Source organism: Arvicola amphibius, chromosome 6 (genome assembly GCF_903992535.2).
Source record: "Arvicola amphibius chromosome 6, mArvAmp1.2, whole genome shotgun sequence".
NCBI classification, from domain to species: Eukaryota; Metazoa; Chordata; class Mammalia; order Rodentia; family Cricetidae; genus Arvicola; species Arvicola amphibius.
In genome coordinates this window covers 4427825-4444944 of record NC_052052.2, presented here as the reverse complement: position 1 = coordinate 4444944, position 17120 = coordinate 4427825, and the positions used below count along the sequence as shown (strand labels likewise).

Below are 17120 nucleotides of genomic sequence, written 5' to 3'. Positions count from 1 at the left end.
CAAGCATGAGTCATGACTAGTGGCCAGAGTAGGTGACACCTACATGAACTTAAGCCAAGAAATGAATAAAGAAAGCTCAGTTGCTGGGGGGGGGGGGGGGACGACGACACAGAAGAGACAGGGGCCTTGGCATGAAAACCGGGATCCCAGCTCATCAAAGTGTCTCTAGAGAAAACCTCCAGTGCAGACACACCAGGGACAGTTCCAGACTATCTTGCTGCTTCACTAACTGTCCCAGAAACTCAGTCTCTGTCTGCTCCAGACTAGATCTGTCCCCACTTAGCCTGTCCTAAGTTGCTGGGTTTCTTACAACCCAAACTGTGCTAATTGGTTTTGAGATAAGACTTCACTATGTACGGCTGGTCTGGAACTCACTATAAAGACCTGGCTGGCTAACCTAGAATGCATTACAGGCTTAAAAATGAGACATCACCGTGTCTTTCTCTTCTTTTAAAAGGTGGTAAAACATACCCAACACACAATTTACAGTTGTAGCCATTTTTGAACACATGATTTGGTGGCAGTAAGGAAGTCCATGCACACTGTCCATCACTTATCACTGCTTACTTTTAACACTCAACCAACAGTTCTACCTCTTCACCAAATGCCAAGAGCAAGGAACCTCTGCAGGACAGAACTGGCAGGATGTGCAGAAGGTAGCAAAGAGCAGTCCCTACAACTGAAGCACCAGAGCAGGAAATGGCATGGCATAACCAGAAGGCAGAGGAACTACAAATACCAAGAGGACATACAAAAGCTGACGGTGTGCTCGGGCAAGCTAAGTGGTCATCCCATCACCACACTTGCATCAGAAGGCACTTGCACAAGCACCAATGGTTCACTAGAATAATGTGACTAGTACAGCAAACAGATATCTCTTCCCACTGAAATGCCTGCAGTAAATTCTGGGCTCTAAATTTGGTCAAGTAATCTATGATCAATTTCTGGAGGACCCCTAGAAAGAAAGACAAGTACTTCAAAAGCTCTGAGTACCCACTCACCACCTTTCCACTTGCTATAGCTTTCTTTTTTAGCACAACAGCTTCCATCAATAAAATTAAATGAGGAAGAAACCTCCACCAAAGCTTTGTCAAAGCCAACAAACTCAGCCAGCATATTTCATAACAGAAGAGATAGAAGGACAAGGCAAGGAATATTTACAAAAACACCAGGAACTTGAACTTGCCCCCCTGTATCTTTCAGTATAAAAGAAACTCAAAAAGTGAATTATGTTCAAGGCCTCCCGAAACTGCCGACCTGGAGAACCCAGGCAGGGATTGTGTCCAAGTAAAAATGCTATACTATCGATTGCTGTAGACCACGGCAACTCCCCAACCCTCGAGTTTAACAGGAAGAGTCTGTGTTTACTGAATTACTGGCAATCAATACATTTTAATAACACTTAATCAACTCCAAAAAACGCAGTTAAATTAATATAAATACTATCTTGAACATACATATCTGAAGTCAGCAAATACTTTTTCAACTAGTTTTATATGTATATGTGTGTGTGTGTGTGCGCGTGTGTGTGTGTATTCCAAAACTATAAAACCTTATCCATACCTAAAGACAGAGGATACCTAAGAAGACTGAGTGTTTCAGTGTTGACATCTTCATTAAAATCTTACAATATTTTACTTTCTTGAATGTAAATACGATATGGGGGGGGGGCTCTATGAACAGCAAGCAGAAAGGAGGTAAAGCAAAGGCTATACTTCAAATTCCCCTTACATGGTTTGAGCCTACAAATTTATTCTTGACCTGGTATTGGCATTTCAAAAGGAAAGGTTCCACAGAGCAGGCTAGTATCAGCAACGCAGCTGGAAAGTGATACACACACACACACACACACACACACACACACACACACACACCGTCACTTTCTTATCATCAGGGGACAGAATGGGTAGAACTTTCAGAGGTCATTTCTAGGACATCCCTTTATATCCATCACGACAATCTCCTCACAATCATTATTAACTAATTCACGTCACCGAGCTGAAGTCTGGGAAAGACACAATCTCTGAGAAGAGCCAAAGTCAAAAATAACAAGTGGATGGGAACTGTCTGATAAAGACAAGAGGTAGGAGGCCAAAGAGAGGCTTCAAAAGTAACAGCAAAGTCAGCAGAAACGCCTGCTGGTGGGGCTCCTTAGTTCACAATCAGCCCTGCTACTTTCGGAAAGGAAGAACAGCACTACCCAGGAACCAAAGGGACTTGTTAAAAACCTCTGGGGTTGTGACCAGAGGACTAGCCTATCACTGCTTGATTCAGGGTAGGCCAAGGATAATAATGCCAATGCCATGAGGCCTGTCTAATAAGTGAGGTCTAATCATTGCAGTCCCCAACTTTTCAGAAATCCTACAGAGCTACACAGTTTTGAAAATTACGAAATTTTAACATTAAATAATTCTTTCTTGGGGCCAGTAATAGGGCTCAGTCAGTTAGTAAAGCACTTTCCACCAAGCCTGATGGACCAGAATTTGAGCCCAGCAAGTGTAGGAGGGTTTCTTTAAACCTCTAGTCCCCAAATCATGACATGAGACTTACTCTTAATTATGAATGTTTGACCTTAATTTAGGCTTGTTTTTAGCTAGGTTTTTTCCTTTAACTTAAATTAACCCATTTCTGTTAATCTATGTGTTGCCCTGGGGCACATTTACCTCATCTACATACTGTCTATCCTGCTTTTTCCTGATTCCAGCTGGCTGGCTGCCTGCCTCCCCCACCCTTTCCTTCCTTCCTACCAGCCTTACCTAGCCCTCCTGTCTAGCTATTGGCAGTTCAGCTTTTTATTAAACCATTCAGGTGCCTCAGGCAGGCAAGGTAAAATAGCAACACCTCTTTACATAATTAAACAAATGCAGCATAAACAAAAGCAACACACCTTTACGTAGTTAAAAAGATGTAACACACCGTGACATAGTTAAACAATTATTCTACAACACAAGCAATGGTAACACATTTTTATTTTATTTAACTAATATTCTAGGCTAGGTGGTGGTGGCACACATCTTTAATCCCAGAGGAAGGCAGTTTTCTATTAGTTCAAGGCCAGCCACAAGCAAGTTGTCCACGCACCTACCCACGTCTCCCCCTACCATATAAATAAATGTTTAAAGGGGGAAGAAAGAAAAAAAAAAAAAGCCGGGCGGTGGTGGCGCACGCCTTTAATCCCAGCACTTGGGAGGCAGAGGCAGGCGGATCTCTGTGAGTTCGAGACCAGCCTGGTCTACAAGAGCTAGTTCCAGGACAGGCTCCAAAGCTACAGAGAAACCCTGTCTCGAAAAACCAAAAAAAAAAAAAGAAAAGAAAAAAAAAAAAAAGCCTGGGCTAGAGGCTAGAGAGTTGGCTAGGCTAGGCAGTTGAGAGCACATACTGCTCTTAATGGACTCTAGATTAGTTCCCAGCACCATGACAGTGTCTCACAACCACCTGTAACTCCAACTCCAGCAGGTTCCAGCATCCTCTTTGGGCCTCCAAAGGCTTAGCACGCATTATTATGCATGTAAGCCTGTGTGTGCGCTCATGTGCACGCATGCACACACACACACATAACTAAAAATATAGTCTTTAAAAAAACAATCCCTAGGGCTGGAGAAATGGCTCAGTGGTTAAGAACACAGACTGTTCTTCCAGAGGACCCAGGTTTGATTCCCACATCCTCATGGTATTCACAACTCTCTATATAACTACAGTTCGGGGATCCAATGCACTCTTCTGGTTTCCAATGGCACCCAGGCACAGAAGTTGGTACGTACACAAACACACATGCAGAGAAAACCAAAACACATGAAACTTAAAATTTTAAGAACAAATTTAAATAAAAAATAATTCAGGCTGGAGAGATGGCTCAGTGGTTAATCACATGGGATGCTCTTCCAAAGAACTTGGGTTAAATTGCCAGCACCCACATGGCAGATTAAAACTGTCAATAACTCCAGTTCCAGGGAATCTAATACTCTCTTACCAATGCATTAATTAAATGCAATATGTAAATAAAATTAAATAAATTTAAAAAAATAAAATGACATCTTATTATAAAGAAATATAAATAAATAAATGAATGAATAAATGAATAGAAGGAATTCCTTTCTTCAACATTACAAATAAGAGTAGGTGTGTAGTTGAGTGGTAGAGTATTTGTTAGTATCCACAGAGCCCTGCGTCTTACTCCCAGTATTTCAAGGGGGAAAGCTACATTCATACAATTATTTTTTACACAAATTTTATATATATACATACACAATCATATGCACATAAGAATGATATACTATCTCGTAACTGTATATTACATTTAAATAATGTCAAAATCTTGCAACTCTTAGGAAAAATAAAAAATGTCATATGTGCTTGCAAATGCATCTCCAGAAGTAAAATGATTTCTTCCCCCTTAGTACATATACAAAAAAATATAAATTAAAAAAAAAAACCCTGGCTCACAGATAAGCCTGTTACCATCAGACAACTCAGTTCAACATAAAGGCACAAGAAGTTCTAGCTGTTTAAAGATACAAGGAGTTAGATGTATCTATGAGTTGTCGCATGGATTAAAATGTTGTCTCAGGGGTCAGTTCAGTCAGTAAAGTGCTTTTGTACCCATGTAAAAACTGGGTGCACCAGCATACTTCCACCACTGGGAAGTAGATATAGGTGGCTCCTTGGGGCTTTCTGGCCTGCCATTCTAGCCAGTGAGTTCCAGGCTAAATGACAGAACTACCCCCATAGAGCTGGAAGGCACCACACCAAAAGCTAACTTCTGATCTGATCCCTATATACATTAACTGTTTACTTAAAATTTTTATTTATACGTGGGAGGCATGTGGAGGACAGAGGACAACTTGCTGGAGTCAATTCCCTTTCTATCACGTTTTACAGGGACCTGGTCCATCAGCTCAGTTGCAAGCACCCTTATTCGCTAAGTCATCCTGCTGACCCTAAAAAAGGAGAATTTAATGGTAGAATGCTGTCATTTTCAGAACTGTTTACCTCTATAGGATCTGAAAAGTGAGCTATGATGATCAGGGTTTACACATGAATATACAAAACAAAGATTAATTTTTAAAAATCTGTAATAAGATAACATTGGCAAAGCTTTGAGTTCAAAACACACACACACACACACACACACACATTTAAGAAAAAGATGGGTATCAAGAGAAATGACTGCAGTTCTGACCATCAATTCTAACCATGAACTGAGCTAAAACGGTACTGCCTAAAAGTAACATTGCTATTTCTAAATGTCCTTGGCAATTAAATATTCAGAAAGTCAGTGAAGACTCAAGAAAGCAGAAAAAAATTAACTTGTTTACAGCTAACCATTCACCAGCCACAGGCATGAAAAATGCCAGAAGCCTCCACCTTGGCCCTGCAGAGGAAAACTCGAGTTAGAGTTTTCCAAGACTGTATTCACTGGGTTAATTACAAGTAGTAACCTCCCTGAAGGAGAAGCTACAGTCCACAACTACACGAGCGTACAATACAGAGAACTGAAATCTGACTCTAATTCAAGGAATGCTATGCCTTCCACAACATCAGCATATCAAAGACAGAAACGTTAAAACTATAAGAATAATCAAGTCATTTGATATTTTTCAAGAGTAACTGAATGCTCAAAGAAGTCCAAATGCATTCCAATAGGAACATAATCTGATCCCCAGGCTTAACCTCTTTGAAATGAAGTAGAATCCTCTAACTCAGCAAATGACAAAATAAATATCCTTTGTAACAAAAGAAACATAGCAAAGCGCTCTAACCTTCTAGCAAGAACAAAACTTTTATATCAATATGTTCACAACATAGCTCTACACAAAAACCATGAACTAATTAAAACTGCTGTCTTAGATCTCAAGCTGTCTGGCCAGCAACCCTGCCCAAACTGAACTGCTGCAGACTGGCAGGAGCAACTACAGCAGTAACAAAACAACCATGGCATCTCATATTCTATCTTTCATGGTTGACTTATGAACTGACTGGTGGTAAAATGATTTGTGAATATGCCAGTTTAGGAATACAAAACAAAAAATGGAAGCATAAAATTCATGAATGAAAATGCTGACATCATAGCTCAGCTCTCAGAGCAGGGGGATACAAGGAAGTGTGTGTGCATTTATCTTCTGGAATGTTAAATCACCAGTCACTAAGCAAAGAAGGTTCACAAAACAGCCCTTCCCTGCTCAGAATGAAGGGAGAGGACAACAGAAAAACCCTTTTAGCTTTAGCCCAGAAATGACATGCATATGGCACAAACAAGCACCGCTTACGAGTGAGTGAACTATTTCAGGTTATTAGAGTTAGTACTAGCACTTTGTAAAGGCGGTGTGCGTGTGTGTTTAGGTGTTAAAATAAACAGGATATAATCTCCGTCCCCATCATAAACCGTTTTCCCACTTGGGGCTGAAGAGATGGCTTAGCAATTGAAAGCACTTGCTGTTCTTCCTGAGAACAAAAGTGGGATTCTCAGCATCCACATTAGGCAGCTCACATCTCTTGTACCTACATGCATACACACACAGCCACACACATATATAAACTAATAATACAATAAGAAAGGTTTAAAAAAAACCTTTCTCCCACGATGTGGCCTATCATCCACAAAGAGCATGTGAAAGCAACAAGAGCAGACTGGCTTGCTCTGCCACACACACTGATCATAAGTAATTCTAAACATAGCAGTAAAACTCACGAGCCTGCAGAACTGCTTAGATTTTTATGATAGGGAAAGGATACTTTTATGGAATGATGTAACATAAACTACTATCACAAAACTCTGGTTCATTCAGGACTATTAAAGCAGCTAGAAATGAGACATCACATTTTTCATCTTTGGGCAGAACTGAAATACTAAAATACAAACTCTGTAAAGTTTAGATACAATTTTCTTAAAAACTCTGTAAAGTTTAGATACAATTTTCTAAAACCCTTCTATTCAAGACACTTGAGGCACCAATTCTAGATCCCTAATGTTAAGATTATTACATCCTTAGAAAACAGCAGTGGCCTCAGAGCCTTCGTGACCTCTACAAAGCAGACAACAAGGACAGTCTCACTAACCATCTGCACAGCTTAAAATAGCCATTCACCAAAATGGATTTTTTTAATTTAAGCAATAAACAATTCTGCCAATAAACATTTTGAAAAGGAGATCTTATTAAGTTAAAATGCAAACATGCCAGTTTTATCTACAGATCTGGAATGCTGGCGATCACCTCAACTTCCACAAGCATCTTTGATAGAACACCACTACCCCCTTGTGGATTCGAAATAAAAATTCTTATCTTGAATTTAGTTCTGAAATGTTCCATTCTGCTGAACTTCCACCAAACTTTAGATTTTCTTCACTAAAAACTGTTTTATCTCAAGTACTTTCTAAAAGGGGGGAAAACACACTTTAAGATCATTAAAGCCATCAACAACTTTGTGGTGGAAACAGACACTCGACTGTTACAGAGTATCAATTACATTTCCAATTACTACCTTAAGGTTGTCTTAATCATTAACTGCTAATTTTATCACTCTTGTAGCTTTGTGCTTCCTATGATTTCAAACTTCATACCAATTTCTTATAATTTCCACCAAAGGGTTTGATATTCAACTGCCTCAAAAATCAAGGGGATAACAGACTCTTCAGAAAGGGACTAAAACCAAGTCTAAATTTACAAAGACAGAAATTCCTTACTTAACTGACTTCAGAAATAATTCTTGGCAGTCTCAACCAACCCTGATAAAAGAAAACTATAATACATTTTTAAACATAGAAACAAGAGGTGTGAGTTGTTTTTTTCAGTTGAAAGAGCACCTCCGAACCAACCATGAATGCACATCCGCAGTCCCAGAACCTGGTTGGCAGATCAGAAGCTCAAGGTCATTCTCAACTACACAGTGATATTCAAGGCCAGCCTGGGCTACATGAGACTTTGCCCCCACCAGAGAGAGACAGAGACAGAGACAGAGACAGACAGAGAGAGACAAAGAGACAGAGAAACATGGAGAAACAAAGATGGTGATGAAGAGCGCATTCTGGAAGCATCACATAGGAACAAATCTTACTAATGAAGATTAAACAGGCTGACATACCTGGTTTCTCCATCCTGACAGACACTAGCTAGGTTTTCAACAGTGTGCAGCTGACATGGACAAAGAGTCCACACTGTCACGGCAGTCTCCACCCCATTCTCAACACATGGAGAACTCATAAGAGGACACCATAATTAACTGTTGCCAGCAAACATTAGGTGGGAATACAGTAGAAAAATTAAGGCATTAGGTAGGTGGTAACTGATGAGGAAGAGTGGAGAGACACTGCCCAGTCTGCTAGAAAGGATACAACGGCCATTCAGAATACATAACCAAAGCCAGACTAAATAAGCAGGAGCAATCAGAACTAGTCTTCAGGATAGACTGCTTTGTCTGGGATTATTTTGTTACTGTTACTGTTTCTGGATGTTGGTTGGCAGGAGGAAGTAAAACATAATGTCACTTACTTTGTCTCTAAGCACTGCCATGCTTGGCATTTCTTTCAAGGCACAACACAGTACATGCAAAGCTACCCTGTAGAAAACAGAGGGAAGAAGACAGTCCAGGCCAGCACACCTCCTTCAAAGTCACACTGTGCTAACAGCTTCAGGGAGAGGCCTAGCTCAATCTAAAGGGGAGAAACTAAACTAAGTTTAGTGACTAAACTAAATGAGCAAAGAACTCAGGTACAACAAAACATGCAACTGTATCAAGAATGAGCAGAACACTAGGATGAGTACAAAAGAACCATTAAAACAAAAGATACCTTGGTCCCTACATCTTATGTCAACCATTTGAAAATTAAAGTTCATTTCTCTTAAGAGAGAGTAAAGTAGAGATTAATGTGACTGGCTGGTCTCTCCACGCTGGGATACACAGTATTTCTTTTTAAGTCAAGAACAAGGTTTTTAAAATGCTCAAAAAGCATTACCAGTTTTTACAGGAGACCCATACAAGCAGTAATTCTCAAAACAGAGAAAGGGAACCTGGAAACAGTGCCTCAACACACTGACGGGCGGTATTTACTATGGAGAACAGTAAAGTGCTGAGTGTCTACACACATTCTCACACACGACAAATACTACACAGTGGCAGACCATCTCCATCTTCTAATGGCAATGCTAACAACCACAGGTTAACTGAGTACTACACCCATAATGGCATAAACAAAAGGATATGACTGTGTCTGGGCAGCCTTGACCCAAAACCTGAGCAGAACAGAGAGAAGAGGGTGAGTAGGCAGGCAGGCAGGCAGGTGCCCTTTCCTAAAGTAAAGTGGACAAAGAATTAGAACACCTCTACCCTATCAGATTGCAACACAGCACAGAGTGAGGCAGAGGAGTTCTAAGAGAGGGTCCCAACTTTCTGCAAACAAAAGTTCCCAATGACTGGTATAGTTATTAACTATATCCAAAGAATTGTACTGCAATCTAACCAGAGACAGAAAAAAGCAAGATTAATTCAGCAAAAACAAATTTCCAAAATCCTACACAGGGACATTCAGTAATCTGAAGTACAGCACTTCACTCAGACTCCAATTATAAATACCTCTGTCCCCTTGCTGCGACTTAGATCCCATGCCACCCACCTATTCTACAGGCACAGAAGGGGAAAAGGAGGTAGAACCTGAGTTGCCCAGAACAATAAGCAAAGTATGATGACTTCGTAATACTAAAATATTAAAGATGGGCCATGCAATAGAAATGCAAAGAGATACATTATCACTTGTCACCACAAAAGAACCAGTGGACAAAGGGACAGCCATCCACAGACTGTAAGGATTGCCACAGGAGTGACAGCTACAGACACAGCTTCCATAGCCTCTGTGGAGGGAAAACCTGACTTGGGAGAGGAAAAGAATGAGCACACTTCAGATTAACTTTGATCAGTGAACCAAGGAGATCATAAGAAAAGAATGCTTTTCTAAAAGCTCTTTATGTAAAAATGATCTGTTATGTATAAATGCTATGTTCCATGCATATGATACCTGTATGTAATGCTGCTGTTCTAATGTATACTAAACATTCCAACCACGTATCTAAATTACCTAAAAATTGTACCTAGACAGTCACATTAAGAGTGACTACTTTCTTATATGTGCATACACACAAACACAAACCCCACAGCCTAGAGGAAAGCTGCAAAACACCTCTCCCAGTACACCCTCTAAACCTCTTCACCACTCCCATTCCTCCAGGATGGAAGGGAAAAGCTCCACAGGAAAGCACATTATTGAAGTATTTTTTTGTAAGATTACAATACACAAAAATTAAAATTCAGAAAAGTTTATAAGACCTTGTTAAAGTCAAGTATAGATAAAGTAATATGTCATTTATAAAAAAAGGCTAACAAGATCCTCTATGGTCTCAGGCAAAAGTCACTAAACTTTGCAGTTCCTTGCACACAACAAACACAACAAACATCCAGGAAAGGGCTCCAGAGTGAATAGCTGAGTGAAGGAGAGCAGACACGACAATTATGTCAAAAGAGCAGACACTAAGATGCTACCAAAGACTCAATAGGCACAACTGTAGGAGGCCAAGGATGTGAGAACCCTCTTCTCCAAGCTGCCACAAACAGGACATAAGGAGTGAGCCAAAGTCATGAACAGGGTGTAGGGAATGGCTCAGGAATGGCTACCTCAAGATCAGAAAGAATTCAAATCTGTCTGGCACACAGACTAACACCTAGTAAACAAAGGTAAACTGTTCCATCCTCATTCTCCAAAGGGTCATTTCAGGGGGAAAAGCCAAAATCACCAGGGCCTGAAAACTAAAGCCTCAGAAAATGGGGCTGAGCAGGGCATGGCACCCCCTGCTTGTGACTCCAGCATTCAGAAGGCTGAGGCATGAGGACTGATCCCCAAGTTCAAGGCCAAACTGTTGTACACAACAAACTCTAGGCTAGCCTGAGCTACAAAAACATGACCTGTCTCAAAGAGACAAAATATTCAATTTTTTGATAAAGTAAAAAGAATGAAGGTGGCTAAATATGACATAAACTCACCTCCAAGAGCAAGAGTGATGCTAGTCTTTTGAAAAGGGAAAGCTGACCCCATCTGACCTTGAGGAGAGGTTGCTGTGCACACGTCAACATGCAGAATCCACTGAAAGGTGAGATGTAGAAACCCAACATTTCCCAGAAACAGGGTGAGTCAGGTCTTCAAGGGGACAAGAGAAAAAGATCACCTGTCCTTTCCCAAATGCTGGTGAATGAGAGATAGAAGGGGAAGTCATATTTGCACAGAAAGGTGCAAAGGAAAAAAAGCAAAGTGACTAAGGAAACCAGAGTAACCCGGCCAACTGCAAGAGAAAACCCTGCAGAGGGCAGGAGGAAAGCACTGATTCCTAACCAACCAGAGCCCAGCCACACCATAAGCGCCTGCTCATCCAACTTTGACAAGCAGCTGGACCTTCATTACCTCACCTTGCTCAGTCCCCATGTGTGGCACCCTGCTGGACAACTCCCAAAGGTAGTTGGTGGCCTGGAGAAGGGCACAGAAGAGCAGCACCAGAAACAAGATGACTCTCCTGGATCTATGCCAACATATATAGCAGGTATTCCACTCTTCATTTTTCCAAGGATCACTAACACCCCTAGAAACAAACAAGACCCCTAAGCTAACGAGAGGTACAGGATGAAAACAGCCTAAAAGGGGAAGACACACAGACACACCCAGGAAAATCAGACCAAAAGCTTTACTTTCTGGCGGTGGGTACCATGCTGAAAAGCAAAACCAGAGTCAACTGACACATCTCCTTACTTGGGAAATCAAGGTAGAGGGCTCCCTTCCTAGGAAAGTGTACAAAGGCACGTGTGCACATGCACAGAGCTGGATGCAGGGTGAGGCTCCACACAAGTAAGACTTAACTGCTGAGGGAAATGCAAGAGACAGGGCAGTGAGGCACCTGAACAGAACCAGAGCTGCTGAACTCTCAACACTCACCAGCCCCAGAGAGAACCTTTTCCAAAGGTACCTTTTCCTAATTTCACGGCATCTCTCACATCATTGGCTGAAATACAACAGGGACATGTTTGAGGACATCAGTTCCCAGTTCTATTAGGGAAAAACAGCTTTTTCTCCACTTCCTATCGTTTTCCCAAAACACGGGAAATCTTTCTCCTACACTGCAGTTAAAAAAAAAAAAAAAATCAAGATAACAACTTTTACTCCCCACAGAATCAAGCCGAGAATACCATCCCTAGATTCCAAATGGAAAAGTCTGGGCACTCATCAGCAAGCACTCCACACAGGGGAGGTGTGGTGACCGCTCTGGGTGGCATTCTGCTTATTCAGTACAATACAAATGACAAATAAAGGAGTGGTAAGAAACGGCATTTATCAACAATACTTCTGATTCTTCTAAGCCTGAAGTCACCAACAACACATTTGGATATGTATATATAAATATACATGCTTGCATGTTAACAGTTCACACACACACTGAGCAAAGAGTGGTCACCTGACCCTTCGAACTTCCTCTCTCCATGTACAAATGTGACTGCATGTATGCACAAAGTGGTTTGCGTCTTCAACAATTGTGCAGAGCATCACAACCTCTGTGATGCCAAAGAGAACCAAAACAGCAAAAAAAAAAAAAAAAAAGAAAGAAAGAAAGAAAGACATTTCCCCTTTGCCTGAAAGGTACAAAATCCAAAGAAATGTTTTGATCCCACTAGAGACATACCAGGGCAAAAGAAGGTTCTGGTACCACAAGGAGCACACAAGCTACCTCTTCTCAAATGGCATGTGGGCGACAAGGGTGTCTACGCTCCCTATTCTGGATAGAAAGGCATATGGCTTCTCCTCACCCAGCCAACATGAATACAATTTGAGAAAATTAGAAAAAGTCAAGGTAACAGGCTCACTAAATATGGCTGACTGGGAAACAGAAGCCATAAGGAGGATATGAGTTCTCTCAAAAAAAAAAAAAAAAAAAAAAAAAAAAGGTTGGGAAGTTTATTTCCAAGAAAGATTCAAAGACTTCTTGAGTAGGACACATAAAGTATGGTTCTTACTGCTCAGAAAACAGGCATCAGAACACAAAATTCAAGGGCACATGACCCTTCTCCCAGTGGGGTGGTGTTAATTGGTGAAGGGTGCCCCCTAAAACCCAAGAGTGAACAGGAAGCTATAGATCCTTCTTTTCCTTCGAGAAAGGAGTAATCACTGAGGTCTCTTTTCACTCAAGTGGTAGACACATCGGAAGCCCTGACTGCCCTACATCTTACTGGGGCGCCCACCCTGGCCCAGACAGGGAACTCCAAGGAGAGAGGCAGACAGCGGAGAAGAGCACTGGAGCGTCCGGTTTTCCCCAAGAGAAAGAGGGCAACTCGAAGGGTATTCAGGAAATGAGCTCACCCTAACCCAGGGAAGTGTGCGGAGAGTAGAGATCTGGAAAAAGTGTCTGCCTTCCTATGGAGAAATGACTTCAGGGCTGCACAGGGCCCCGCGAGCCACTGGGCGAGCAAAGAAGAAAGAAGAGCATGGGTAAGCCTGAGTCCCCTTGTCCTGGCGAAGAAGGGTAAACCTGGCGTGCCGAGGCTCCGCGGCCCCACGGGAGTCCCCGGAAAAGGGGGACAGGCTCACACGGAACCCTCCGTGCTCGACGAGGATCGGGGTCACCGAAGGTAAAGGGCAAGGCACTGTGGAGACCCCACCCTCTCGGCAGTGAGGGTGCAAGGGCAAGAGTGGCAGAGCACGCCGTGAGGGGCGGGGAGGCCGCACGAGGGCCCCGGCCCTGCTGAGGGAGGGGTCGCCCGGGGCCTCGGCCGAGGGGCGCTTGGCACGAGGGGGGCCCCCTGGCGGGGACCCGCGCGGGGACACCCCCCACGCCGGCGCTAGGAGGCGCCTCGCGGCCCGAGGGGAGCTGTGGAGGGGAATGTCCGGCCCTGACGCCGCCACGGCCGCCGGCACGGATGACCGCGAGACCCCGCGGCCCGGGAAACTTTCCTCCCCGCGGCCCCCATACGCCCTGGCCGGCGCGGCGGGAATGCCCCGGGCCGGGTGCGGGAGGTGCCGCGGCTCCTCCTCCTCCTCCCTGGGCCCGGCCCCCGCCCCGCGCGCCCCCCGCCCCGGCCTGCCGCCCCCGGGGCTGGGTGCGGGGCGCCGCGCTCTGCCGGCCCGCGAGTCACCTCAGGACTCGGCCGCGCTCCGCCCCCCCCCACCCTGCCGGCGCCCTCCCCGCGCCCGCCGCGCCCCCGCGCTCGCGCCCCGCGCCGCCGATGCCCGGGATGTCCGGCGCGGCCCCGGGCCCGCCGCGCCGCCGCCACCCTGACAGCCCCGGGCCCTCGCGCTCCGGCTCTCACCTTCCGGCTTGTTTTCGGCAGCCATTTCCCCTCCGCGCGCCACATCCTCCTCCTCCTCGCGACCGGGACCCCAAGCGCGCGCCTCGTACCGCCGCCGCCGCCGGCCCAGCCACCCCGCCGCCGCCGCGCACCCGCCCTGGCCCCGCCCCGCGGCCCACGCACAGCGCCCATTGGGTAGTGCAACTGCCAGTCACGGCTCTTGTGACCAATCGGGCTGCACCAGGGGTCTCACTACTCTCCGGGAGGAGCGTCCTATCCACCCAGCCCATTGGCTGATCACCACCGCACCGACTAATGTGATTGGTCTGGAATCAACGCCCCCTCCCCACCCACTCCCAGGAAAACCCGCCCTCCAGATCTAAACAAAGCTTCCTAGTGGCCGGAGCCCGCAAGGGCGGCCCAATCAGGACGAGCCTGACACGGAATATTTCCTCGAGGCCGAGACGTAGTGTTTTGATTGGGCGTCACAACAGTGTTTCCCAAGCCGTCCAGACCAATCAAAGGGGGTTCCCGGAACTCGGGAACGGCTGTGGGAAGCCCCGCCCCCCAGCGTGACCGTCATGAGGAAGGCGCTCGCTCATTGGCGTGCTGGGGCTTTTCCCGCGTGCTCCCGGAGCTGAAGGACGTTCCCGGGGAAGCCGCTGCCGGCGCGTGGGGGTCCCGGTGTCTGTGGGGGACACGCCGGATCTCCGGGATCCCGCAGCCTGTGGCGCTGGCGGGGGGCTGTTCTGGGGGCAGGACACGAGGCGCCGAGGCGTGCTTGCGGTGTCCCCGAGCCCTTCGGCCGGGAAACCAGCCGTCGCTGCCCACCGCGGGGGAGGGGCGCGCCTCCCGGCAGGCCCCGCCCCCTCTTGCAGGCCCCGCCCCTTCCTGGCCTCCGGTCCCCACCCCCTGGCCGGCGTTGCGTCCCCGCGGCAGCCCCACGCTCCCGCCCTCCTCGCGTTTCTCTGTCCCCTTTTCTAGCGGCTTAAAATACTGAAACTTTATTTTGGTCACGTTGTCCATGTGACCGGCGGAGCCGATGAGTCATAGGTGCCTGTCCCAAGCTGCAGTCGCGGATCCAGGGCTCAGAACGCTCGACCTCGGCTAGCCTAGCCAGTCCCTCCCGGGCTCGCCGCACATGAACCGGATTCCGGCCGCAGCTTCGCACGGCTCTCCTGGAAGTAGGGCCACACCGGGTGGATTCGCAAACCCGGGGCAGGAGAGCTGCAAAGTACTGCTGCGCCTTCTCCACAGAAATTTAGGGGTTCTGCACGTGGCCAGAAAAGAAAGAGCAAGGGATGGAAGGAGGGAGGAAAGGGGCAGAGTGCAGGAATTCTGCACGCGCACCCAAGGGAACGCAGTTTAATGAAAAGCAGCCGAGCTCCAGGTTTCTCTGTAAACTTGCACCGCTTGATTCCTCAACGTTTTTTTCCCTCCGTTTGCTGTTAGCAGAAGCACTGAAAAGTCGATCGAGTGTTTTGGCGTTAGGATTGATCGTCAAAGCCAGTCTGTGCCAATCCTAACAACATGTGTTCTTTTTCTGTTGTTCACCGCGGAGAATTGCTTCGGTTGTTCCAAAAATAAAGATATCCCAAAAGAATGTTTTGTATTGTATACTCATTCTTCAACAAACTTTAATTTTATGAGCCTCAAAAAAGGCGAAATTTTAACAACTAGGGTACAGTATTTTATCGATTAACATTCTTAATAGCACCTGTGTTGCCTCTGGAAATGCTGGTGGCGTTGTAAATTAGTATAACTCTTTCAAAAAGCAATTTCACGGTATGTATTAAAAGCCATAAAAATATCTATGTCTTTTGACCTGGGAATCTCATTTCTGAGAATCAGTTCTAAAGAAATAACCTCAGGTAGGGAAGTGCTTGAAGTAAGAAGATGCTGGTCACTGTAACAACAACAAAAAAGTGAGCGATGGAGGCTGGGGAGATGGCTCAACAGTTAGAAGCATGACTGCTACTTCAGAGAACAACAGTCTGTTCCCGGAACCCACACCTGGCAGATCACAACTGCCAGTGACTCCAGTTTCACCACCACGGGCACTCATGTGCACCTCCCTCGTATATACACACTTAACTTAAAAATAAGTTCTTTTAAGAAAAAAAAAAAAAAAGAAGTGGGCACATCCCAAAGTGCAAAGCTTGGCTGTTTAAAGATGAACTGTGCTTACCCACACAGTGGAGCTTCACTAGCCACTGCAGCAAGATTAATAAAAACCCAGAGTCAGATTTGGGGGTTCAACCTGAAGGTCAGAAAAGCAAACCAGCCAATCACTGGCTCTTAACCTCGACCTCAGTCTGAAATGACGATCCTACCTCCAGGAATCTCAGAATGAGATTGAGACTGTTTCTGAGAGCTGTCTCCTCCCATCTAGGACGGGATTAAAGGGGTGGACCACTCATTACCGCTGGGTTTCTATGGCAATCTAGTGTGGCTACTGGGATTAAAGGTGTGTGTCACCACTGCCTGGTCTTACTCTGGGGCTGTCTTACTCTGTGATATTCAGACAAGCTTTATTTATTAAAATACAAATGAAATATTACCACAAGTCACGTGTCAAAATGGACAAACTCACCCATTGCTGGAGCTAGGAGAGATACTCAAGATTTTGGTGTTCATTTATAAATATAATAGAATGGTAGAAAATACTGCATTTGAAGGCTAAGGATGTGGCTCAGATGGGAGAGTGCTTTGCCTAGCATGCATGAAGCTTTAGATCCTTCCCAGCACCAAATAAACCATGCATGGTGGCACAGGCAAAGAGCTCCAGCAGTCAGGAGATGGAGACAGAAGTG

General features: G+C 45.2%; 1 protein-coding gene across 6 annotated transcripts in view; it reads right to left on the bottom strand.

Moving 5' to 3' along the window:
* Window positions 1-14446, bottom strand: part of Camta1 (calmodulin binding transcription activator 1) — an 811989-nt gene extending 797543 nt beyond the window's left edge. For all 6 annotated transcript variants that reach the window (XR_005285810.1, XR_005285812.1, XR_005285811.1 and 3 more), the window contains exon 1: window positions 14329-14446. Coding sequence is in view for 2 of the 6 variants with exons in the window: in XM_038333569.1 (XP_038189497.1) it covers window positions 14329-14373 (45 nt within the window). In the remaining 4 variants the exon portion in view is untranslated. The remainder of the gene's footprint in view (window positions 1-14328) is intronic.
* Window positions 14447-17120: the final 2674 nt, after the last annotated feature.